Below are 26,412 nucleotides of genomic sequence, written 5' to 3' on the forward strand. Positions count from 1 at the left end.
AATGATGCTAAGTTTTCTATTATCAGGAATTTATATATGTATTATATATATATATATATATATATATATATATATTACAGTATTAGGAATGTGTAATTTATGTAACTGTTTTCAAACAAGAATATAACTGTACAGTCACACACTAATGTAATATCTTACTTCTTACTGAGAAGTGTCTCACCTCAATCTTACAACCTTTGTTTCAGGAGTTACAGGAAATCGGTCCTACTCTTCTAGAGAGATTGTGGAGCGTATAGTCTTGTCAGTTAACGTAAGTTTCTGTATGAGTACTGGGTTGTTGACCTGGTTGGTTTTTGGGAATGTAATAGCGTTTATGTTTTACGTATGGATGAATGTATGTGAGGAACAATTAGATACTCTAGTACGTCCATTAGAATCCATATGAATGTTTGTGTTTTCCGCACTGTATGAGAGTACAGATCATTATGAAATACCCGAATGTCCCTATTTAGGGCAGGTAGATATGTATGTTATCAGGATTTGTGTAGGTTATGTATGTATAGTAGTACTCTGGGGCCGTATAAAGGGTCGAGGCGTTACATGGGATGCCTGACTGTTTTCACGAACTGGTCTATAGAAGGTGTATTTTTTAGTTGTGCTCGATAGGTTTGTGCAACGTGGCCGGGTCTATCGCACTGGTAACAGACATTCCTTCCAACTCGGCATTCTTCGGAATGTCTCCGGTAACACCTTGGACAAGGAGGGCGTGATGGATTACCATGTTCAGCCCGATCTCCCATTCCCTGTCTTTGGCCTCCACTGCCCCCAAGCCCCTCACTGGTACTTGGCTGGAATCCAGGAGGCGTGAGCCTCTTCCTCTAGTTCAAGTTCATAAACTCCTTCGCCTGGGCATCTCTGGTGGAAGAGTAAATGTATCAATCATAGAAAATTTCCCTAAAATGGTTCCATGTTAGGGTTGCTAGTTTGGGCCTTTGTTCTTCGAGTAGCTTCACTGACATCCACCAATGCTTGGCCTCCCCTAGTCATTTTAAAAACAACATACAAAACCTTATGCTCGTCTGCACAACAGAGACTTGCCAATATATCCTCCATCTCTTAGAGGAAATACATGAATGAATGACCTAATTAAATATGGATACATAACCCAATCCAAGATACATGCTCTTTTCTAAGACAATAAATAAAATAATTATATAAAATACACTAACAATATGATTAATAAAATAATAATATTAAAATACACTAACAAAGGAAAACCATAAAACTATATGGAAAGTATATATTTTTGGAGGGAGAATCACAAACTTGACATGATTTCAAAAAGATTGGAGAACATCCAGACATCGCTTCATGGATGTATTACTCCAAAATAACTTGAAGAGATTGCAAAAACCAATCAAGTTTTTATTAAAACTTATGCAAATCCATTTATTTTCATGAAAAAAGTTAATCTTTTTTTTTTTGTAGAGAAACCATGAAAATTCTAAACAAATTGATCAATCAATGTCCATAAATGTGCTCTTTATGTGTAGATACGCCAACATATTGAAGTTTGAAAGCAAATCAAGAGAGGGCACTCTCAGAATTTGCTGGTCGACCAATTATAGGGGCTGATCGACCGTCTGTAGCCAATGACTATATTTTCAAATGAGGAAAGGCTCGATTGACCACCTACATAAGCCAATCGACCGCCTATATAAGCTGGTCGACTGCTTGAACATGCATCTCAAAAATGACATGAAATTTTGGCATTTAAAAATACTTTTTTTTATCTACAACTATGATAAAAACATGTTCGACAATATCTAGCATGGATTTTTTCCATGAGAAAAGTAGAGAAATCATGAAGTATAAATCATAATATTCAAAGATGCAAAAGTATGCTTCAACGTGCCAAAATTCATAAAACGAATAGAAATGAATGAAGTAAAGGGTAAAGGGTTAGTCATTGACCTCTTAAAAGAATGAACCTTTGTAGATCAAGTGGAAGACCTCTCACTTCGAATCACTCTCTCAAAATCCCTTTTAAAAGAAGAGGATTGTGGTATCTCTCCTTTCTTTCCCTCAAATGAAAATCTCCTTATAATCTATGACTATGCCTTGAAATCCTTACCTTATCCCCACTTGGATGTCTTAATCTCTTCCTAAGAGGGTCCTTTTATAAACCTTAAATAGAAGGCGTGGAAAACTCGTTTTGAATTTGAATTTTGAAAATTCATATTTGAAAATAACTATCAATAATCACCAACCATCAACTGCCACTATTAGAGGTTGACATGTGTCATTAATGGGACATACGAAAAACTCAAACTCTCAAACCAATTGCGTGCAAACAAGTCAAAATTTTGAATATTGTTTAGATCTATTGACTGCCTTCAGAGGCTGGTTGACCGCTTGTTCGTGGCTCGAAAGCAAAGAAAAGCAGGGAAGATTGGTTGATCACCCTAAGAGGCCAATCGATTGCCTAATGAAACATTGTGCTTTCTCTTTATTTCCTTTTGATTCTTACATATTTTGGGCTAAAAGTTTTTTGGTTGAAAAATGATTGTCAACAACTACCCTTCTTTTATTAAAATATTTGAATTAAGATGTTAGAAAAAGATAGAGATATCATTTTTGATCAAACTCCAACAAGAGAATGTATATTGCTTCATTATAACTTAATCATTACCTTGGCCAAGCACTTTCAAAAAAAATTTGAAACCGTCAAAACTTGTTCTTACTTTTACATTATTCTTATACGCTTCTCCAAAAATGCTTTCTTCCTTTGTATTCTTTTTGTCACTATCAATATGTGCAGACCAAGATCCAATGCCTCGATAAGGAATGACTATCCAAAGAATATTGTAAATGTCCTTTATCTTGCACTTTATAAGTTCACAAAGTCATCACTAACCTTTTTTACCTAGGTGTGGTTAGCTTCACCTAATTATTATTGATTTATTGGTCTTTAGCTAATCCTAGAGTCCAAAGAATCAATAGTCTCTAGTCTATGTTCAAAAGCTATGTTGAGAGTTTAATTATGTAAAGGAAAGGTGTTAGACACTCCTGCACACCCATCCTTTTAGATGGTACCATGATAAGCTCAAATTGTTCAAATATTAATCAAGGTGGTCATTGAATCTTTGTTTAATGAGGTTACCTTTCCTTTGAGTATTGTTTCACCTTACAACCATCGAACCACTCGTTTGAGTTGTGAGGCTTCCCTCACCATGAGAACCACATAAAGAACAATATGTTCCTCGAGGATCCATCATTGGATTCATTCATTAAGTTTTATGACATTGGAAAATATGGTTTTATCACCTGGATCACACAACATGTGACATTATGTTCAATATCAAATTGGTACTAAATATACATCACATTTGTATGACATAATACAATGCTATAACAAAAAAGAGAGTTCAGTGAATTTATTTACCATGCCATTAAATATTATTTTACCTTACAACATCGGGCAACTCATTAGTGTCATAAGGCTTCCCTCACCACATGAACCAAACAAAAAACAACATATTCTTTAGGGACACATAGTTGGATCTATTAATTGTTTTAAAGTTTTCAAAATGTTCAATACATGCTCATATTAGATAATAAATGCAAGTCATCTCACTATAAAGTAAACCATATCATGGTACACCACCCATATACATTATTTAACCTATGTATACACTTTCAATCAATGCATACTTCAAAGGGAACATTCATGCTCTCATATATTAGAAAGAGTGAGCAAAAAAAATAAAGAATTGAGAGATCGACCCAGACTTTACATTTTTTATGTTCTTACATTTAAATTAAAATGAAAAGCTATTCAAAACACTTGAAAACCCTAAAAATAGAGTAGAAACACTATTAAATTTTTTTTTGGGAAAATATCAAAATCTTGATGTAATTTTTATGAATTTTTTTTAATTTATTAAAGGTTAAAAATACAATAAAATAAAATAAAAATTAATAAAAGATACCAGAGAGGTCTAAAAATTAATATAAAAAATCCTAAAAGTTGCAAAGGGGCCTCCTAGATCTCCCAAATAGAAATTCAAAGAAAAACCTAAAAGAAAACATATATTTTTTAAAAAATAGAAACATCTCAATTAGGAGAAAAAATAAAAAATAAATAAATAGTAGATAAATAAAATAAATTAAGAAAACATTTTTTAAATAAAATAGAAATATATTTTTGTTGCCCCTATTTTTTCATAATTTTTTTTATATCAAAAGCATTTTTTATCAATTTTTTAAAAATTAAATGGATTATTAAATAAAATAAACAAATTTAAAAAAATGAACTAGTTGATCAGTCAACGTGGTCCAAGGGGAGCACAGCACAACCCACGCATGCAGGAGGGGTCGCTGGCCGGAGTTACTATTCCAGCGTCGTCTTCGGGGACTCGCTGTATATATATGGGGAGGGAAGAAGGATCCCTATCATATTCAGAAGGTAAGTTGAATGAAAATCACAAGTAATAACAAAAGACAGTGTGTTTCCCTTACAGAAAATAAAAGAATAAATAGTTATCCATCACCAAAATATATATATATATATATATATATATATATATATACACACACACACACATATGCATACAGCTACTACTAGACGTCCCAATAATATAATCCTGATTCCATTTTTATAGCTGCTTCCTTCCATGCTACTATTATCTATCCATATTTTCCTCATTTTGCATTTACAATGGTGTTTTTTGGATTGTTAAGACTATCTTAATTAACACCACACCTGCAATTGGTGTCTCATACAGCACAATGGTTTAATAATAAAACTAATTATTGGGTCTACCTTGCTCTTAACTAAGAGGTGTCTACAGCTTCATTTTGATAGATTTCAGAAGCTATTACTATTATTATTACTCTTTAATTGTCTTTTAATAGAGTGATCACTTGTGGAAAATGTTCTTTTTTTTTTTCCCATTTTTTTCAAAAAATTGACAAAAAACTCAGTAATTTTTTCAATTTTACAAACTTTATATAAAAAACTGGAAAGGAATATAAGACTGCATTCAGGAAAAGCAATTACCTTCAGTCATTTTTAAAAGCTTAAACCATCAAATCATCCCAAATGCAAAAATATACTAGGAGGAACAATAACTAGGCATGTGTTCTGAAGCAATATGAAGCACAATAAAGCAGCCGCACTTGAGGTCTTTTAAATTATGGCGGGGTAACTCTGGAAGACTCCAAAATATCAGGCAAGCCAGAAACAAGAACCAGAGGGAGAAGACAAAACTGGGTTTCCAGATTATCGCTTCTTGGAGACACCGACAGTCTTTCCTCTACGCCCAGTGGTCTTGGTGTGCTGCCCACGCACACGAAGACCCCAATAGTGACGGAGACCTCTGTGGTTCCTGTACCATTGTCAAAAAGCAACATGAGACCTCCCCTTCCCTGTATCAATATACAAATATGGATCATGTCAAAACATAAATTAAGACAAACCTGATCTTCTTTAATCGTTCAAGATCGTCCCTCAGTTTCATGTCCAACGCATTGGAAACCACTTGGGAATACTTCCCGTCTTTGTAATCCTTCTTCCTGTTCAGAAACCAGTCTGGGATTTTGAACTGGCGGGGATTTGCAACTATAACCATAAGGTTGTCAAGCTCAGCAGCTGATAGCTCACCAGCTCTACAAGTGACACATTACACCAAAACATCAAAATCCCAGGAAACACAAATTTGCAACAATTTAAACCACAACTGTAGCACCATGATAATCTTCACCAGATCGCCATCAAAACACATTAAAAATTATGTAAGTCACAACTAAACAATTGGGCGGCAACATGAAACAGAAGATATTAAAAGAAATAAAAAGAAATTAAGGGGCAATGGGGGCGGGGGGCTACCTCTGCTCCACACAAAGCTGACTACTGAAAAATGGCACACACTTGACTATTTCGACCAAAAGTGGAAATTGATGAGCAAAACCAGTTGGCGTTGCATATATACCGGTTTCTCCCAGGTTCCTTAAATTCTTTTTGTTTCCCATTTAGAGAATGCTGCATACGTTAAGAAGGGGCATGGAATTACCTGATGTGAAACCCAAGAAGCCTAAACCAAAGTAGGAACTAACGTTTATTTAGCCCCAAGGTGTTTGATTGGGGCCACAGAATTTATCAACATTCCTAAAATAATAGACCATGCCTTGTGCTAGACTAGGCTGGAGGAATCACTCATAAAATCCAAATTCCAGAAAGCTCCTCATACCTAATAGAATATATACACATGCACTTGTGAGCATAGTAGTCAAAAGCGCGCCCGAGGTGCACCTAGGCACAAGGCGCAGTGGGGCGACGAGGCTAGGGTTAATGTGAGGTGACCTTCAAAAGGCACAGATGCCTACACTGAGGCTCCAGGCACAGTGAGTGGCACGTGAGATATCTGACCTTTTAACTTCATTTTTTTAACCTTTTAAAAAAGAAAAGGTAGCCAGACTCGAACCAGCCCCAGTCCTAGCCCTAGCCAGGGGCTTTGACTCAAACCAGCAGGTCCAGGCTTCATTTTCGAGCCATTGAACCAACATGAAACCAGCAGTCCAGGCTGCATCTTCACATCTTCGAGCCTTCACCAGCAAGAGAGTCATCGCAGGAGCCCTTCATCTTCCAGATTCGATCCTTTGAACCAACACAATCTTCATCCTCAAGCCTTCGAACCAGCACAACCTCGAGCCTTTGAACTAGTACAATCTACGTCCTCAAGCCTTCAAACCAGCACGAAACACCTTCATCTTCAAGTCTTCGAGTCTTCAGCAGCAAGAGAGCCTTCGAACTTCTCCGTCTGCTTCCGCTTCTGCTTCTGCTGCTGCTTCGTCTTCTTCTTCCTCTTCTTCTCAGTGTTTTGCTACTGCTTCTTCTTTGTGTTCCTCAGCGCTCAGTATTTTGCTGCTACTGCTTCCTGGTTAAGTTATAGATTAACTTGCATTAGGCCACTATGTTGATGCTTTGGGGCCTTCGGCTTGGCAATTTCATTTCCTTTCTAATTTGAAGCTTGAACTCTTGCATGTGTAATTACTTATGTTGAACTATGTTTGTTTCACTTGGAACTTGGTATTTGGTTGTCATAATTTCTGTGTGTTTATGTTTTGGTATTGAATATTTGGCATTTTAAATTATAATATTACTATTGATGTGTTTTCATATACTAATTACCCATCAAATAGGCCTTGTACAACATTTTAATAATTGTGCGCCTCACCTTTGTGAGGCAAGCACTTTCGCCTCGTGCCTCGGCTCCAAGTACCCTTTGCGCTTCAATGGGCCTTGCACCTTTGGCTACTATGCTTGTGAAAGAAAACATTGCAGCATGACACTAGTGGATTCCTAAGAAAAGGAGCTTGCTTGTTTCTCAAGCAAAATATTGCAAGATCTTACATTATTAAAATATTCAAGATATCATAATTTAATACTACACTAGCTAACAAACTTCTGGATCTAAATTTTGTTCAAGAATCAAGGTAAACGGATTAACTGATTCCTTTTGCCCTTTCGAGCTGGGCCACACCATTCTCCTGCACTTAGTTTAAATTTGGGGAAAAAAAATCCCTGAATTTTGAGAATAAAGTTGATGGCAAGTTTGAATTTTCCATGAATTATGAGTAAAGTAGATAATAAGTTCAAAACTTCCACGATCATCCTGTTGAAGACTGTTGAACCTTCTTGCCTTCTTCGCAATGGGCATACAATTACACCAACAAAGACATGAAAAGTGTAGATTAAGCACGCATGGGTGAAAGGAATCATCATAATGAGAACAAAGACTCATGTCAGCCGGAACTCAAAGGGGACAAAAATCATCATCTTGAAATATTGGATTTGAGAATATGTTGCTAACAATTAATTCTTCAATGGAAACAAATTGTTCCTCAGCTAGCTGCCTTTCTTTGGCTCAAATTCAATAGACCAGTTGCTTCCTTCTATATAAACATGTATTTTCAGACCATATTGTGTTGAAAACAATCTTGAAATCATTGATGGATGATGGCAATTTTCCAAGAATAATACCGATGTAGGACAAGATGCAAGACCTTGGGTGGATCCTTGCTGGAAAATAATTAAGAGTTGGGTCAAGGGGTTTAGTTAATAGGTTATTATGTGTGTTTAATAGTAATTAGTATAATATTACGTGTATTTGTGGGTTGTTTGTAATATTTGTGCAATTTTGGGGGTTTGTTTGTAATTCATATAGTTTTAGGGCTATGTGTGTAATTTTATATGTTTAAGATTTCTTATAAATAGTGTGTGAAAGTCATGTTGTAGGCAGTCGTTGATCAAGATAAGTTTTCCCGCTGGTATCTCCTCCCTTCCCCTTCCTCACTTATAATTTCTCCTTGGCTTCAGAACCTTGATGCTACGTCTGCATCAAATACCCTCATCAAACACTGGTTGCTTGCTCCATCCTAGTGGTAAGCAACAATATTTGATAGAATGGCTAATTGAACATGGTTAAATCTCCCATTGGGAAAAAACTTGGCTCCATACAAATTGATCCAGTTTAATTCCGTGAGAATTTTGATCAAGGGCAATTGAAAATATTAACATTGCTAATCACATAACTCAAGGACCAGTTATTGTACGCATATTGGAGAGCTATTTTTTTGGAAGATATTTCATAATTAGAAATTTTTATGAATAAATGATAAAAAGGCGTATTCCATTAGTTTTTTTAAGGCATAACTTGATTTATAAATCTTCAATCAATAAATTCTAAACTATGTCTAAGGTAAGGAAGTTAAAATGCTTCTTTGGAAGTTTAATTAATTTATACACAGAAAAAGGTAACTATTAAATTCACTGTCATGCTCCCTCCTTTTATCCCCCAAATTCAGTAGGTTTGTATTTTGAGTATTTAGAATGGAGCAGAAGATAACAGGAACACTCAGATCCGGATATCAATCTCCCCCTCTGAAAATGCAAAACTCTAAACTGGGGAAACTTTTAACCCCCCCCCCCCCCCTCCATTCCCCTTCTTTTCACATCTCTCCGCCTCCTCTCAAAACACATTATCCTGATTATTGAAGGCAACAATTACTCCAAAATTACATATTGATGGTGTGTATCAACATTCCAATAGACCACATCAAAACTAGATTTAACTTTGAACAAATTCACATTGAATGACGCATTCACATCAAAGATGCCGGCAACAAACCAAAAGGGAAAACCCCAATACTCTGTTTGATAGCTAATGAAATGCAGGAGAAAAAATAAAAATAAATCAAATCACTCTTTAGTTCATGATATGTCAAAAATAACAACCATAACTCAACTTAGACCAGTAACACTACTTGCATTAATCGAGGGAAATGTTCCAGTGTGTGAAAACCAAAACAATAGCCTCAAAACTTGATCACTTTGTGCCAAGTTCCAGTAATTTCTGAGCACGTAAACAGATCGACGAAACCAGTAGAAAAATTAAAATAAAATTAACCTTTTGTTCATGTCGACATCGGCTTTCTTGCAGACGATGTTGGCAAAACGGCGACCAATACCTTTGATGGAAGTAAGGGCAAACATGATCTTCTGCTTTCCATCCACGTTCGTGTTTAGTACACGAAGAATGTGCTGAAATTCTTCATTCGCAACGAGCGACTGCGACAAAAAAGAAAAGGAAATAAACACTGAACAACATAAGCAGAGAGAGAGAGAGAGAGAGAGAGAGAGAGAGCGCGCAGTTTGCTGAAGAACTGACCATGGCTAGCGTTTCAGACTGGCTCCGCAAGCAGCTCTCTTCGCGTGCTTTACGACGGCTCTGAAGAAAAGAGATGCTGCGGAGGGTACCCAGTGCAAACCCTAAAAATGAAGTGAAGTTTTATATGTCAAGCTGACCGGTGGTTCTTAACTTTGAGGCCGATCCATTGACGGAGCCGAAGAGTGTTTTACCGAAATATTAATATTTTAATCAATTAAAACTTCTCAACTATTATTGGACAAAAAGATTTATAGAAAATGGATTTTTTCATTCAAAATATTTGAACCGTCACCATCCAATCATTTCAACAAAGGAGTTAGGAAATTACATTTCCTTAGTATTAAGAAAATTAACTTATGAAAAATGGTTATTAACTTTCTATATTTTTATAAATCAATTTTTTATAAGTCAGTTTTATATACAAAAACCAACTCATGGAAAGTCAATTTCTATTTCTCTCCTACTCATCCACTTTATTCTTTCTTCCTCTTTAGCACGAACCAAGCTCCCTCCTCCCTCCTTCTCTTCCTCCTTGCTATTGCCTCATCACTCTACTCTCCAGCGGTCACTGAGCACCACGGAAGTAGACTATGAAAGTTTTTCATTGAGAAGAAGAAGCATCTATCAATATAAATTTTCCTTCATCTTCAAATCAGGTAATCCAAAATTATCCTCTCCTCATTCAATTTGAAGTTAAAGTTCCCTCTAATTTTGTGTTGAATGTTATAGTAGAAGCAGTCAAACATTTGGAGTTTGAGTTTTGATTTCTTACATTAATTTCATTGTTATTTAGGTATTTTATGATTAGGGTATATTTGTGTTAATGTATTTTTTGAGATTAGGATTTATATATGTGAAGTGAGATTTGTTAATTATTATTGTGATTTAATCATAATATTTATTATTATGTTGTAAATTTGTATTTTTGATTACATGTGAAATTATTATTTCGACTTTGATAATATATTATTGTCAAAATAATAGTTTTAAATGACTTCAAAATGATTTTTTGTTGAAATGTTTTTAGATAGAAAGTTGATTTGCAACAGATAAAAGTTAATATTTGTGAAATTTTGTTATTGAGGTATTTTTTTTGTTAAAAAAAGTAATTTCTATTAAAAATAAAAATTTTGAAGATAAAAATAATTTTTAAGTTGCGCTTAAATTCTGTTTTTATAAGAAAATAATAATTAAATAAGTTTAGTTTAAATTTGGAATAACAATAATTTGATTTGAAATTAGTTATTTGGTAAAATATATTCAATTAAAAAATTAGTTGTTACTAGAGAAATAATTTTTTATTTTGTCAAATTAAAATAGTTTCTAAGTTGTTATTAAATTTTCTGTTTTCTGAGAAAAAAAGTATTACATTGGTTGACTTAAAATTTTAAATACCTTCATTTGTTTTCAAATTACGCACTTAAAATTGTTGATCTAGTATGATCGGCCAGCCATTATTAGGTCCCGCTTTAAGGCTGCACAACCTAATCATGTGGTAATAAGACATGACATCAGCTAACTATCCATCCTAGATGTTATTTCAGTATTATACAATTATATAAGATGATTTTCATGTATAGAAATCTAGTGTGCTTTATTATTATATGACAATCATGTTTTACTCAGTTTTACTACAGACAAATTTTACCAAATATACTTATTATACTATTTATATGTATAACACAAAATTGCTTATAACGTCATACAGTGATGTTAGTTTATTTCCCTTACTGAGAGGTGTCTCACCCCAATTATATAAACATTTCAAGAAATCCAGGTAGAGGAACAGATAGAGCTCCACGACGGTAGAGTCCGACTGAACTACCCTATCAGAAGGGTGAATTGTAAAGCCAAGGTTGGATTTATTTTTGATAAGTGACCCTAGGTTACTTTTTAATCTTTTTGTGGATGATTGTATATATATATAACAGATATTGGTAAGACTCTAGTATTGTGATTGGTTGGATGATATGTTTGTAATTACGTTTTCTGCTGCTTAGGTATCAGAGTTGTATTTCAGGTATATCTTCGGTACCCATGGGTTCAAGTTGATTATGTTTTATCAACTGAATAGGATTATTATATTAAATGTTGTTATGAAAAAAAAAAAAATGATTACGGTAAAATAGGCAGGTCGTTACACATAGAATATGGAAGTTCAGGGCTTTAAAATATTCAAACTAGTGATGAAGCTTAAAGCCATGAATGGTCCTTTAAAGATGCTCAATGCCACACATTTTTCTCACATTACTGCTAGAGCAAACAGGGTCAGTGAGGACCTCAAAATTGCCCAACAAAATTTGCACAATGACCCTGGGAATGTGGATTTACAGAAAAAGATGGTAGAAAAAAGGGTGGCTGCAGAATAGCTGGAAAAAGCCAACAGGTGTTTTCTATCTCAGCAAGCTAAAATTAAATTTTTAAATAACAGTGATAGGAGCTCCAAATTTTTCCATGCCCTAATGAAAATGCATACGGCCAAAAACCATATTTCTAAATTGATGAAAGGGGATGGGGAGTTTACAAATTCTTTGAATCAAGTTGCTGAGGAATTCTTGAACTTCTTTAAAAAATTTGTTGGGTTCTGAGTCTTGAGTGTCTTCCTATTGATCCTGAGATCATTGATAGAGGATAGACATTGAGTGATGAAGAAGCTGATCTGATGGTGAAGGAGGTTTCTAATGAAGAAATTAAGAAAGCACTGTTTAGTATTGGTGATGATAAGTCTCCTGGGCTGGACGGGTACACTACAAAATTGATGTAGGACGGGGTAGGGTAACCTAGTCCTACGGGTTTCAACCCTCGATCAACACACATAAGACACTTTAAAATAAGAATTGAATCAATCAACTTACACAAGATAAATCATGCTTTATCACACTTGTCCAAGGATTTTGAAAAGGCCTATAGTTTGATTCGAAATTCAATCCCAAATGGTTCTTTCACAAATCAATCAAGTGATATGCTTATGAAAAGGTTATTCAATCATTCAAGAAAATAAGTCTATGTTAACACAATCATATTCCCACAATTGACAAGCAAATGTATGTGTAAATACTGAGAATTTAAGTTTCTGGGGAACTTCAGTCGACTAGGGAAGGAGGGGTCAGTCGCCTGGGGATTTAAATTCAATTTCTGGGCTGGCAGAATAGGGTCAGTCGACTGGGCTCTTGGGGTCAGTCAACTGATTGAGATTTTTGAAGAGATACCGAGAGTTGTAACAGGTTCAGTCGACTGGGCTTTGTGTGTCAGTCGACTGACTGAATGTTTGGGAGATACCGAGAGTTAAAATTTGGTTCAGTCGACTGGGCTTTTGGGGTCAGTTGACTGAACAGTGGGGAATGGAGATAAAAATGGGATTTTTAAGCGTTTTGCGAAACGGGGGCTTATGGGGACTTAAACAAGGATCTCAAACAAAGTTAGGGATGGATTAGGATGGGTATTACCATGTGGAATCGTTGGACATCTTACCGATGATCAATGAACACGAATCAAACCAAGAAATCCTTAAGATTGCGGTGAAACGGTATAAGTGTTTCCATTGAGGTTCGTCTGTGGATGTGATGGCGTGGGAGGATCAGAGATGGTGAAGACATGATGGATAGATTGTTGGTCTCACACCAACTGATCTCTGAGGAGAACGTCGTAGCCTCTCGCCACTCAATCTCAAGGATCGGAACAAAGCTCAAAGCTTTCTCAAAGGGAGAACCTTTCTTTCATTCAATGATAATACTAAAACTATTTTCCAGCATTTACAATAGTAATATATATAGGGAAAAGAAAGACCTAGTAATAAATGACCTAAATGTCCCCATACAAGCATGGGAGACAACTCACTTAATGTTCATAAATTAACTCACATAAATCTCTCACAAATTAAGTACTTAACAACTCATAATGCAATTAATTAAATATAAATAAATTTAAAATGGAGATCCAAGCTATGTGGGGCCTAGAGTAGCCATGTAGGGCCTAATAGGGTCTTGAGCTCGGAATCACAACTCGGGCTTCTTTATTCTGAAAAGTCTTCAAGTATCTCCATAAGTTCCTTCAATGGCTAGCAAGTACAGTGGACATCTGGGGGTCATCCACGTGTCACCATTTTGGAAAATGAAAGGGGAAGTGGTTGTCGATCCCCATAAAACTCTGGGTGGTGATGTTGTGGCAGCAGTGAAGGAATTTTTCCTAAAGGGTAAGTTGCTCAAGCAATTAAATCATACGGCCATTGCTGTAATTGCCAAATCACAGCATGCTAATTCAGTGCATGATTACAGACCAATATAATGCTGCAATGTAATCTGTAGGATCATTTCCAAGATTACTGCATATAGGATAAACCCAGCTCTGGAGAAGCCTGTGAATCCAGCTCAGTCTGCCTCTGTGAAGCAAAGACGTATGATTAAAAACATCTATTTGGTCCAAGAGTTCGTTCAAAAATATGCTAGAAAAAGAATATCACCTAGATGCATGTTAAAGATAGACTTGAAGAAAGCTTTTGATTCCCTCTCTTAGAATTTTCTGAAGAGATGCTGAAAAAACTGAATTTTGCTGATAGAATGGTAAAATGGATAATGGAGTGTGTAACTTCTACTTCCTTTTCTCTCTCTCTCTCTCGTTAAATGGCAGCCCTCATGGATACTTTGTAGGGAAGCAGGGACAGAGACAAGGGGACCCTTTATCCCCAATCCTTTTTGTATTATGCATAGAGTATCTTTCAAGATTGCTGGAATCTCTCGGGGATTATGATGAATTTAACTTCCATCCACGGTATAAGGATCTCAAAATAACCCATCTAGCTTTCGCTGATGACCTTATTCTGTTCTCTAGAGGGGACATATGGTCAGTTAGAAAATTGATGGACTTTTTGGAGAATTCTCGAGTTGCTATGGGCTGAAAGCTAATCCCTCGAAGTCTAATATATATACTGCTGGATTGGGTGGCCATGAGCTGGACAGTATTAGAAGCCTAACTGGTTTCACTTAAGGATGTTTTCCTTTTCGATATCTGGGTATTCCATTAGCTTCTTCTAGGCTTAATGCTACCCACTACTCTCCTTTGATTGCAAGAATTGATAGTATTATTGGGTTATGGCCAGTAAAGACTCTGACCTATACTGGAAAACTTGAATTGATAAAATCTGTGGTTCAAGGTACAGAATGCTTTTGGCTCTCGATTTTTCCAATTCCTGTGGCTGTCCTGAATCATGTGGTTAGATTGTGCAGGGTCTTCTTATGGGGTGGAAGATCAAAGCCATTGGTGGCATGGAAGGAGGTGTGCCTGCCAAAGAAAGAAGGTGGACTGGGTGTGTTTGACTTGAAAACTTGGAACAGAGCTTTGCTTACAAAAACATTATGGAACATTCATATGAAAAAAGACACACTATGGTCGAAATGGATCAATCAGGTTTACCTTAAAGGGAAAAGTGTTTGGGAAGCTTCGACAAGGCACGATGACTCTCCCTTATTCCAAAAAGTGATGAAGCAAAAAAAAAAAAACTTACTGATGTAGCAATGTGGAGGCAGTGGGGGTGCTGAACAACAGCTCAGATTGTGGTCCTCAAGTGATCAGTTTTCTTGTCAGGATGCTTATTAGTTTTGGAGAACTAAAGGAATCACTAGACCTTGGCATGCTCTGATTTGGAAAATGGGTTGTACCCCTAAGCGTTCATTCATTTTATGGTTGAGTGCTAAAAATAAGTTGCTAACAAGTGACAAGCTCTCGGGTGATGCAAAGGACAAGCCATGCCCCCCTGTGCAGTGCTGAAGTAGAGAGTGGAACACCTATTTTTCAAATGCAAGGTAAGTTCAGAGGTTTGGAATTACCTAAGGGGTTGGCTTGGATGGAAGCTCTCCATGACATCGTTGAAAGCAGCATTGAAATGGCTTCATAAGGAAGTTAGAGGATCTAGATTCCAAACTATAACAAAAAGAGTCTGCTTGGCCTCAACTATTTATGGGATTCAGCATTTTAGAAATATGAGAAAATTTGAAGGGAAGGTTACACAAATTGATACTATTATCAAACATATCCAGATGCATGTTTATAGAACTGTTTATGAGAAATTCCATAGAGGAGCTGAGGAGTTGATTTATTTCCCTTGAATGTATTATGATTGTCTGAATGGTTGTTTTGCCGCAGGGTATACCAAGGCTAGATTGTATATAGGACTATCCTTTCATGTATGATGTTTGAATCCTGGAGATGCCCAATGTACTTGTACATAATTTTTTTGAGGAATATATTTACCTCAACCAAAAAAAAAAAACACAATTACTACACGTCCCAATGTAATATCCTTGATCCATTTTCATAGCAGCTTCCTTCCGTTGTTATTTTCATATTTTCCCTCTCCGGATTTTCAATGGCTTGTGTTTTGGATCAATGCGCCCACACAACAGAGTCTTAATTAAAACTGCACCCGCAGTTAGTAGGTCACACAACACATTGTTTTAATTATAAAACCAATTATTAGGTGTGCATTATTGATTGGGCGTTCTTAAATCCTTGTAGCATTTCTGTCCTTATCTTTGTACCAAACTTCCAAGAAATGTGAGTATTTTTTATCCTAATTTCTATATAATTTTTTAAAAAAATATTAGAAAACTTAATTATTTAAAAATCTAGAAATAAAGGATAAGATTTATTTTATGCACCTAAAAAAATTTATTTTCAATATTTTTGTACAAATTTTGAAAAACTAAAATTAAGCTAACATTTTTATAGTTTTTTCAAAAAAATTTATTTTCTATAGTTGCACGAGCCCTTATTAATATTATTATTTAATGGAGTTACATAAGCTGCATGCATCCACTGCACAGGATGAATTGTCTCTGCTTATCTGATGCATCCTATTTGTGTCGTCTTAGAGTGTGTGTTTAAATCTAGCATAAAAAAATGCATTTTGCTGGGCTCTCTGATTTCATTAGACGTGTGATTTCCTTCTTGATTTCGTTTAAAAAAACTTTTTCATCCTTGAGCCTCCTGGGCTCGTTTCCGCCCTTAGACTCTTGAATTTACCCTTCTTTTGAAATTGTGGGATCAACTTCAAGGGACATAGGATTAGTCACGTGAACCATAAAACAGACGCGTGGATACCCGGTGCGCATTCCAAAAGTGTAATAACAAAAAATACTCTTTCCTGTTTTAGATGTTGCGAAAAAAAAAAAAAGATTCCTCTGCCCTTCCTGGTTATGTTCATTGATGCATTACCCGTGACTCCGTCTTTGGGCCAAAACTCTCAGATTCTTAACAATCCCCAAACCAAGCAAGTGGGAAAATGAGCCCTGCTTCACTTCTCTCTACTCAGATTCTGAACAATCCCCAAACCAAGCATTGGAAAGATGAGTCCCAAGTAGGCCAAACAAAACACAAACCCATGCCAAACCAACACTTCACCAAAGAAACAAATTCACAAATATTTTCCCTCATGGCAAACACCCTAATTGCCACCTTGATCAGAGGCCAACCTCACATTGTTTACAAGAGTTCATTTCCGGGAAAAAAGAAAGACTGCATCCAGGAAAAACATACGACTTCAGGCTTTTTTAAAATCTTAAACTACCAAAATATTCCAAATTGCGAAAAATATAATAGGAGGAAAAATAACTAGGCATGTATCTAAAGCAATAGGAATTACAATAAGTGCACTCATTGTTTCAAATTACGGCAGGTTTACTCTAATGGAAGACTCCAAAATAAGCAAGCCAGAAGCAAGAACAGACGGAGAAGACAAAACTTGGTTTCCAGATTATCGCTTCTTGGAGACACCAACAGTCTTTCCTCTACGACCAGTGGTCTTGGTGTGCTGCCCACGCACCCGAAGACCCCAGTAGTGACGAAGACCTCGGTGATTCCTGTACCGTTGTCAAAAAGTAATATGAAACCTGCCCTTCGTATTAATATACAAATATGGATCATGTCAAAACGTAAGTTAAGACAAACCTGATCTTCTTCAATCGTTCAAGATCATCCCTCAATTTCATGTCCAATGCATTGGAAACAACTTGGGAATACTTTCCATCTTTGTAATCCTTCTTCCTGTTCAGAAACCAGTCTGGAATTTTGAACTGACGGGGATTTGCAACTATCACCATGAGGTTGTCAAGCTCAGCAGCTGACAGCTCACCAGCTCTACAAGTGACACATTACACTAAAAACATCAAAATCCCATGAAACACAAATTTACAACAATTTAAACGACAACTCTAGCACCATAATAATCTTCAACAGATCACCATCAAAACACATTGAATTATGCAAGTCACAGCTAAACAAGCAACTTAAAACGGAATATACTAAAAAAACAAAACAAAACAAAAAAACAAATTAAGGGAAGGGGGGGCCACTTCTGCTGCACACAAAGCTGACTACTGAAAAATGGCGCACACTTGGCTATTTCAACCAAAAGTGGAAATTGATAGGCAAAATCAGTTGGCATTGCAGATATACCTGGTTTCTCTCAGGTTCCTTAAATTCTTTTTGTTTCCCAATTAGAGAATGCTGCATAAATTTACAAGGCATTTTAAGGTACATAGCATTACCGAGTATGAAACCGAAGAAGCCTAAAGCAAAGAAGAGCAAATTTTGTTTAGCTAGACTAGAACGGAGGAATCACTCATTTAAAATCAAAATTCCAGAAAACTCCCCATACTTAATAGAATATATAACATATACACACGCATTGTGAGAGGATGCATTGCAAAAAGACACTAGTGGCTTCCTAAGAAAGGACCTCGCTTGATTCTCAAACAAAATATTATAAGATCTTACATTATAAAATATTCTAAAAGAAATCATAATTAATATTACACTAATTAACAAACTTTTACAATCTAAACTCTGTTCAAGAATTAAGGTAAATGGATTGACTGATTCCTTTTGCCATTTCAGGCTATGTGACATCATCCTCCACATAATTCAAATATGATAAAAATGTACCTGAATTTTGAGAATAAAGTTGATAGTAAGTTTGAATTTTCCCTGAATTTTGAGTGTAAAGTAGAAAATAAGTTATATTTTCCACAATCAATCTTTAGGTAAAGCTGCACCTCTCTATCTTGTTGGAAGAATGATGAACCTTCCTGCCTTTTTTGCAGCATCCACTTAAATCCACAAAGAACCACAAAAAGTTTGAACTCAAGCAAGCATAATGAAAAGGGATAATCCTAACGAGTACAAAGACACATGTCAGCCAGGTATGCAAAAGGGGTAAATCATCATTTTAAAACATTAGATTTGAGGATATGTTATTAATTAACGATTATTTCTTCACTAGAAACAAATTGTTCCACTGCTAGCTGCCTTTCTTTGACTCAAATTCAATAGACCAGTTGCTTCCTTCTACGTAAATATGTTTTCCAGACCATATTGTATTGAAAACAATCTTGAAATCGCTGATAGATGATGGCAATTTCAAAGAATAATACCCTCATCAAAAGGTTGCTTGTTCCATTCCAATGGTAAAGCAACAATATTTGATAGGAATGGCCAATTGAACTTGGCTAAATCTCCCATTTGAGAAAAAAATTGCTCTATACAAACTGATGCAGTTTAAGACTCTTGAGGATTTTGACCAAGGGCAACAGAAAAGATCGACCCTGCCAATCACGTAACTTAGGGACCAGTTGGTATCACTGTCAAAAATTATGAAAACTAAAACTACAAACAAAATCTAAAATCCATAAACAAAAACTAAAAATCAAAAACCAACAACCATTAATATTTTCTAAAACTAAAAAAAAAAAATGTAAAATTTTGATTAAACAAATGCTCTTTTTTGTCCTTGAATTAAATAACAATTTTAAAAATATGATTAAAATAATACAAATACAAAATAATACAGTAAAAATATTATAAAATAAAGTTATTATAACTATTTTACTTATTATATTTCAAAATTCACTTTACAAGAACAATCTTATTGTACATAACAATTGAAAAATGTCCAAAATATTTTGCAAATAGCATTTGTTTTTTTACTTTAACTTTTTTTTTCAATTTTATGGACAATTTTTATTTTATCATATCTTAAATTGACATGATCATTTTATTTTAATTTTATTAAAACTGTTGCATAAAATGAATGATTTAATTCAAAAAAACCTAGTATTGGATATTAAAATATCTGGCAACAGGCTGCCAAAACTTCTTAAAACCATGAAACCAGCTTTTCTGCTTTTTTTTTCCGCAGACAATTGAAAAACCAACAATAGAAACAAAAAACTAGCAATGTAAACAAACGTGTACCGATCCTCAATATTAGCCAGCCTTGTGCTTGATTCAGAGATGGCTATTACTAACATACAAGCTACGAAGCAATGCAACACTAAACTGACACAAGGAGATAACAAATCCTACAAATATAAGATAAGACTTAGGAAGGACACAATAAAAACTTGACATGTATTAAGTTTTAATATTTATATAATGGCATAAAAAATTTTAAAAAGACATGTATTTAAATTATTCTCTTTTTTTCCAAAAAACAACCACATCACTTCTTCCATTGTAATCTTCACTAGTTAAATGTATTTTTTATTGGAAACCTATATTTTTGGATGTTATATCATAATTAAATTATTTTAATGAATAAATGAAACAAAGTCATATTCCAACATGTTGTCAAAGGTGCGACCGTGTGAGAGGAGTGTTTCAATACATGTCAAAGAGGCATCTAACATTTAAAATATAATTAAAAGTACCAACATATTTTTGAAGTGTCGGATATGCATAAAGAAGAGTTGAGAGCAAATATCCAAAACACACACACACACAATACTCTTATTTAGTGTTTCATGGAATACAATTATAAATTCAGTGTTTCATGGCCTATAACACAATGTTCTACAAATGCCAGACACCTATATTTTCATTCACTGATAGAATATAAATAAATGTGCACATGCATGTATATAGACGCACAAGACACTAAAAAGATATATAGAACAGTAAACAGTTTCTTCCTATGGGAAAGATCATGCTTGATTCTGAAGCAAGATACTAAGGGTCTGCTTAGTTAGAAAAAAGTTTTCATTTTCCATTTTCAGATTTATGTGATTGCAGAAATGTCAATATATTTTCCAGTTTCCCAAAATTTATATAGGAAAACTAGAAAACAATAAAAAGAGTCCTCCAACTTTCCAACATAAATTTGGAAAACTGAAAAACAAGGTTGCATTGTTGTAATTATCAGGAAAATAAAGCTGTTTTCAAGAAGTGAGCAGGGCCTAAAAGATCATCCATAGTTAAAATATGCTAACAGGTATTGGAGTTGATAAATTAGCAAATATGAAATTTTAGAAATTAAATAGAGTAATGAGAAAGCAGCAAATGGCCTAAACAAATTTAGTTTCCCATTTTGAATTCCGTTACAAATATACAAGTCCTACTTAGTTGTCACAAAATAAACATGAATTCTATTTCTCTTTTTGATATATGTATGCATATATATATATGTGTGTGTGTGTGTGTGTGTGCTTGCTAACTTCAAAAGTCAACATAAAAATTAAAAACATCATAAAGCCTAACAAAGGAAAAAGCTATTATCAGTCACTAATTGTCATGAAAGACAAATTAAACTGATAAACCAATAGCACTCAAAAAAAATTTGAACAAGACATCATTAAGAATGGGATAGATGTGTATTTTTTTTTTCTAATAATAAAAGAAATTCACTAATAAGAACAGGAGAAAAAAATACAATATTGGGAGAAAATACATGCTCTAATCAGACACTAGAGACAACTTTGAAAGGGCAGCCATGATGCCTTTGCAATAAAACAAAGAAATACCCCAAATCATTACCAAAGAAAGTGCCCAAAAAGAAGCCAAGAAAACAACTATAACCCATAACAGATACAAAGACATTGTCTTATCATTAAGGATCCTTGCATTCTCATAAAATCCACGATGTCCAAAGAAGCAGCATGTACAACACATCTTACAAAGTTCGACATTCTTACTTCTCCCAAAAACCCCCCACAACTTGACCAACATTAAGTCCTTTACTTGTTGAATTACCCGCAGCAGTCTATCCACCCAGCAAGATAGAAAAGGATGTTCATTTGTCTCATTAGACTCAAAACACATCACGAAATATCCAAGGTCTTAAATTTCAGTCAACTAAAATTTTGAAGCTCCAAAAGTATGGAAATTTCGATTTCAATGTCAGTTTCAATTTTGATTTGAAAAAATGATGGAAATTTGTAGTAAAGCATGGAATTTTTTTATGAAACTTTAGAAATGGTTAATAGATATAATAATGTAAGTTCTAGGAAAAATATATTACAAATTAATACATCTATGTTGTGTATGAGGAGAGGGTGGGCCTTGATCAATGGTAAGGTTGATCCTTCATGATTGGTTGGTCATATGGGTTCAAGTCCAAGGAAACAGCCTCTCTATATAAAAAGCAGGGGTAAGGCTGCATACTAGTGACAGTCCTCCCCTATCCTTGCAAAGTTACGAGCCTTGATGCCTAGGGAAGCCCCTTTTGTGTATGACATGCAATAATTGCAATATAATACGTGTATTAAACATATTGGGTAAATATAAATGAAATTCGTAAATCAATTAAATATTATTTTTCCCACAGATTTGGAAACCATGCCCTGTACCACGTGAGTAACTCTCAATTGAAAACTACTTCTTAGATTTAGGGAACTAACGCTGCATATCTCTAAAACAATCAGAAAAACTTGGATGGGACTTTCTCAGATTCGGGAACTATAAACGCCAAAACCCTCTTAGATAGGCAGAACAATTTGAATGAGTTGGTTGTTAGTACAACTTTTGAAGATGACTAGTTGACTACTCGGATTTGGAAACTCCAATCGCCGCAAACCTCCAAGATAGCCAAAGCATTTTGAATGTTAGTAGTCAGTACAACTAGAAAATGACTACTCGGATTTGGGAACTCTAAATCACTGCAAACCTCCGAAATAGCTAGAGCATTTTGAATGAGACCATACAGACTTTGGGAATTGTAATCGCCGCAAACATCTGAACTGGTCAAAACAACTTGAAGATGACTACTCGGATTTGGGAACTCTAATCGCCTCAAACCTCCGAGATAGCCAGAACATTTTGGATGAAACCATTCATACTTTGGGAACTGTAATCGCCGCAAACATCTGAACTGGTCAAAACAACTTGATGATGACTACTCAGATTCTTAATCTCCAAGGTAGCCAAGGCATTTTTCTTTGAAGATGACTATTTGAATACTTAACCTTCGAGATAGCCAAAGCATTTTTCTTTGAAGACGACTATTCAGATACTTAACCTGCGAGATAGCCAGAGCATTTTGAAAATGACTACTCGAATTAACAAGATAGCCAAGGCAACTTGAAAATGACTACTCTAAGGCATCCTTAAAGAAATATATTTTGAGCAAAGAGATTTAACTTGTATATTAATTGAGTTTGCCATTTGCCATGCTTGTTTTCAATTCACGTTGGAGAAGCTTGGGTTAGGAATAGTCAGGGTTGCACTTCCTATAGCATTCATTTGACAACTAATACTATTGCTTCTCTAGTTGATAGCATTGTAGCTCAAATTTCATTTTCTATTTCTCATTGATCTTGCATGTATGTAAAAATTATATTCCATTCATACTCCTCCAAGTTAGTGATTTCTTCCAAAAAAATAAATAAAAAAACAAAACTAAACCACCAAGCATACCCATCGAAGTGCCAAATTAGTCCAAATAATATCTAATATGGTTTGGCTTTGGTTTAAGTTTATTCTCAAAATGGTCTAGTCAGTTCAATTGAAAAAGTTGAGCCCAACCCAATCTAGTCAAGGGCACTTAGGTTAGGTCTTACTCTCTAATAACTTCAAAGGAAAAGGAATGCTTGGAACGGAACAATCAATCTGACTTTGTTCATCACTGTTTTGGTGTGGAGGATCTACATTGGACATGGCAACCATAGAGTATACCAGGTTAAAACAATAATCTCTACTATGGGTGAAGAGATCCATTATTCAAGGAGAGATGGAGGCTCTGAAGGAGTCCTTAGGTTTTCCAGTCTACCAAGCCATGACCAAAACCGGCCACAAGTGGTTTGACGTTGAGTATACCTGTGATGAATGTCCTAATGATCCTATGAATGTGTTTGATGAAGAAGAAGTCAAAGGCAGGAAAAAGATGAACTCCCAACAAAAACTCAAGAAGAAATATAAAGACAGAGATTTAACAGTCGACCTGTTAGGAGAGTCATCAGGGAAATTTGACTATTATGTCAAATATGAAGGAAAAAAGGCACAAAATAATGATCTTCCCTAGGTTAAGGCTCAGCTAAATTCTCTCAAGCAAAGCTAGCAACAGTAGCATAGACAGGCGAGGATAGATCCTCTATTTCCACCATTCACTTTGGCTTTCAGCTCTCCTTAGTCAACATATCAATCTATATCAATGCAGGCATCCTTCAGAGGTAGTGACTCATTTCTCCACCTCAAAAAGAGGCAACACACTCAAAGGTCAACACAAACCCAGAGGGTAGAATCAACAACAACCTCCCCTGCTCAGAACAAGGAAAAGCAATAAGTTGGAGAATTGAGTATCCTAGATCGACATGGGATATGGCAACCACAAAGCATACTAGGTTAGAACAATAACCTCTTCTGTAGACGAAGAGATCCATCACTCCTTGAGTGACGGACGCTCCAATGGAGTCTTTTAAGCTGTCATGGCTCTGATACCAATTGGGCACTCAATGAGAGATATTTCATTCAACAAACAGAAAAAATACAAGATTAGAGGGGAAGGCAAGAGAACTATTACAAGAGACTCTTAATTCTCGCTTGCTCTGCCCCTCTTCAGGTTAGGAGACTCCTTATATAGAGTGGAGAAAGGGAATACGCTGTGGCATATTCTATTACAGTGCATGTGATATATATTAAAGTCACTTTACTAAAGCTACTTTTCTAAAGCTGAAGCTGGTAATACAAGACACACGTCATAAAGCTGAGGCTGACAATATAGATGCATTCAATACAAGACATGTGACATAGACACAAGAGGACAAAGAGCTGAGCTGGTGCCGGCGTGACATCTTATAGGTCATATCTTACTTTGTATTCATAATCCACAAACAGCCCAAGGTTGCATCATCTATACTAAGTTGCATTACAGTCCATGAACAGCATCTTTACTACTGACAATTAAATCAAGTATATGAATCATGATCTCAAATTTATGTTTCGCGAGTCATGTCACAAGCTTCATGATATTTCTGCCATAATGCAAAGAAATGCTTTTTCAATGCATAATCTGATCTATAAATAATCAAATCAATAAATTCTAAACTATTTTTGGGGTAAGGCGGTCACAGTGCTTCTTTGGAAAATTAATTATTGTATACAAAGGAAAAAAATATGTAATCGCTAAATTCATCGTCATAATCCCTCTTTTTAATCTCCCAAATTCAGTCGGTTTGTGTTTTGAGAATTTCAAATGGAATAGATGATATAAGGAACACTCAAATCCTGATACCAACCCCTCTCCCCTCCGAATATGTAAAACTCTCCACTGAGGAAACTATTAAACCCCTCCCTCCATTCCCTACTTTTCACATCCCTCCGTCTCCTCCCAAACATATGATCCTGATTATTGAAGGCAGCAATTACTCCAAAATTACACATTGATGGCACGTATTAACATTCAATATACCACATCAAAACTAGATTTAACTTTGAACAAACTCACATTGAATGGCGCATTCATATAAAAAATTCCATTAACAGATCAAAAGGCAAAACCCCAATACTCTGTTTGATAACTAATAAAATGCAGGAGAAAAAAAAAAAAAAAATTCAATTCACTGTTTAGTTCAAGATATGTCAAAAATAAAAACCATAACTCAACGGTAACATTAATTGCATTAATCAAAGGAAATGTTCCAGTGTTTGAAAACCAAAACAATAGCTTAAAAAATTTGATCATGTTGTGCCAAGTTCCAGTAATATCTGAACACGCAAACATATTGATGAAACAAAATAGCAACATTAAAATAAAATAAACCTTTTGTTCATGTCGACATCGGCTTTCTTGCAGACGATGTTGGCAAAACGGCGCCCAATACCTTTGATGGAAGTAAGGGCAAACATGATCTTCTGCTTGCCATCCACGTTCGTGTTCAATACACGAAGAATATGCTGAAATTCTTCATTCGCTACGAGCGACTGCGGTTAAAAAAAAAAAAAAAAAGGAATAAACACTGAACAAGATAAGCATAGAGAGAGAGAGAGAGAGAGAGAGAGAGAGAGAGAGAGAGAGAGAGAGTTGTTCCCTGAAGAACTGACCATGGGTAGGGTTTCAGAGTGGCTCCACAAGCAGCTCTCTTCGCGTGCGCTACAACGGCTCTGAAAAGAAGGGATGCTGCGGAGGGTCCAAAGTGCAAACCCTAGAACTGGAGTGAAGAAGTTTTATAATGTGTAGCTGGCTGATGGTTTTAACTTTGGAGGCCGATCCATGACGCAGCCCGTACCAACGGTTTTGCTCATTCGACCCAAACCCGGTCGATAGCGGTTCGAAGCTCATGGTTATTATCATTCCCATTTTTTTTAACCGACAAATATAGATAAACCCTTCCTTTTATCCAAAAACAAGAAGTTAAAAAAAAAAAATTCCCTAAGATTTCAAAATATTATAAACCTCCCTTTACCTTCGTCCCTTCAAAATATTTATTTTTTTTGCAAAATACAAAGAAAGTTTGTGCCT

At 35.4% G+C, this 26,412-nt stretch overlaps 2 protein-coding genes across 2 annotated transcripts; both read right to left on the reverse strand.

Annotated features, from left to right (window-relative positions):
• Window positions 1-5,005: 5,005 nt before the first annotated feature.
• Window positions 5,006-9,986, reverse strand: LOC131155630 (small ribosomal subunit protein uS13z/uS13y/uS13x). Its single transcript, XM_058108886.1, has 4 exons — window positions 9,693-9,986; window positions 9,432-9,592; window positions 5,443-5,631; window positions 5,006-5,351 (listed from the first exon to the last, which is right to left on the reverse strand). Exons 1-4 carry the CDS (start codon window positions 9,693-9,695, stop codon window positions 5,246-5,248), a joined length of 459 nt encoding a protein of 152 aa, XP_057964869.1. The 5' UTR covers window positions 9,696-9,986; the 3' UTR covers window positions 5,006-5,245.
• A 7,096-nt stretch (window positions 9,987-17,082) lies between these two features.
• On the reverse strand, window positions 17,083-26,158 carry LOC131155631 (small ribosomal subunit protein uS13z/uS13y/uS13x). Its single transcript, XM_058108887.1, has 4 exons — window positions 25,995-26,158; window positions 25,714-25,874; window positions 17,634-17,822; window positions 17,083-17,545 (listed from the first exon to the last, which is right to left on the reverse strand). Exons 1-4 carry the CDS (start codon window positions 25,995-25,997, stop codon window positions 17,440-17,442), a joined length of 459 nt encoding a protein of 152 aa, XP_057964870.1. The 5' UTR covers window positions 25,998-26,158; the 3' UTR covers window positions 17,083-17,439.
• Window positions 26,159-26,412: the final 254 nt, after the last annotated feature.

Source organism: Malania oleifera, chromosome 5, assembly GCF_029873635.1.
Source record: "Malania oleifera isolate guangnan ecotype guangnan chromosome 5, ASM2987363v1, whole genome shotgun sequence".
Lineage (NCBI taxonomy): Eukaryota > Viridiplantae > Streptophyta > Magnoliopsida > Santalales > Ximeniaceae > Malania > Malania oleifera.

What these genes read in the sequence shown, in the direction of transcription:
- LOC131155631 (XM_058108887.1), bottom strand. An exon ending in GATGTCGACATGAACAAAAG is followed by an intron (nt 17,823 to 25,713) that starts GTTTATTTTATT and finishes TGTCACTTGTAG; the next exon opens with AGCTGGTGAGCTGTCAGCTG. An exon ending in GAACGATTGAAGAAGATCAG is followed by an intron (nt 17,546 to 17,633) that starts GTTTGTCTTAAC and finishes ACAACGGTACAG; the next exon opens with GAATCACCGAGGTCTTCGTC.
- LOC131155630 (XM_058108886.1), bottom strand. An exon ending in GATGTCGACATGAACAAAAG is followed by an intron (nt 5,632 to 9,431) that starts GTTAATTTTATT and finishes TGTCACTTGTAG; the next exon opens with AGCTGGTGAGCTATCAGCTG. An exon ending in GAACGATTAAAGAAGATCAG is followed by an intron (nt 5,352 to 5,442) that starts GTTTGTCTTAAT and finishes ACAATGGTACAG; the next exon opens with GAACCACAGAGGTCTCCGTC.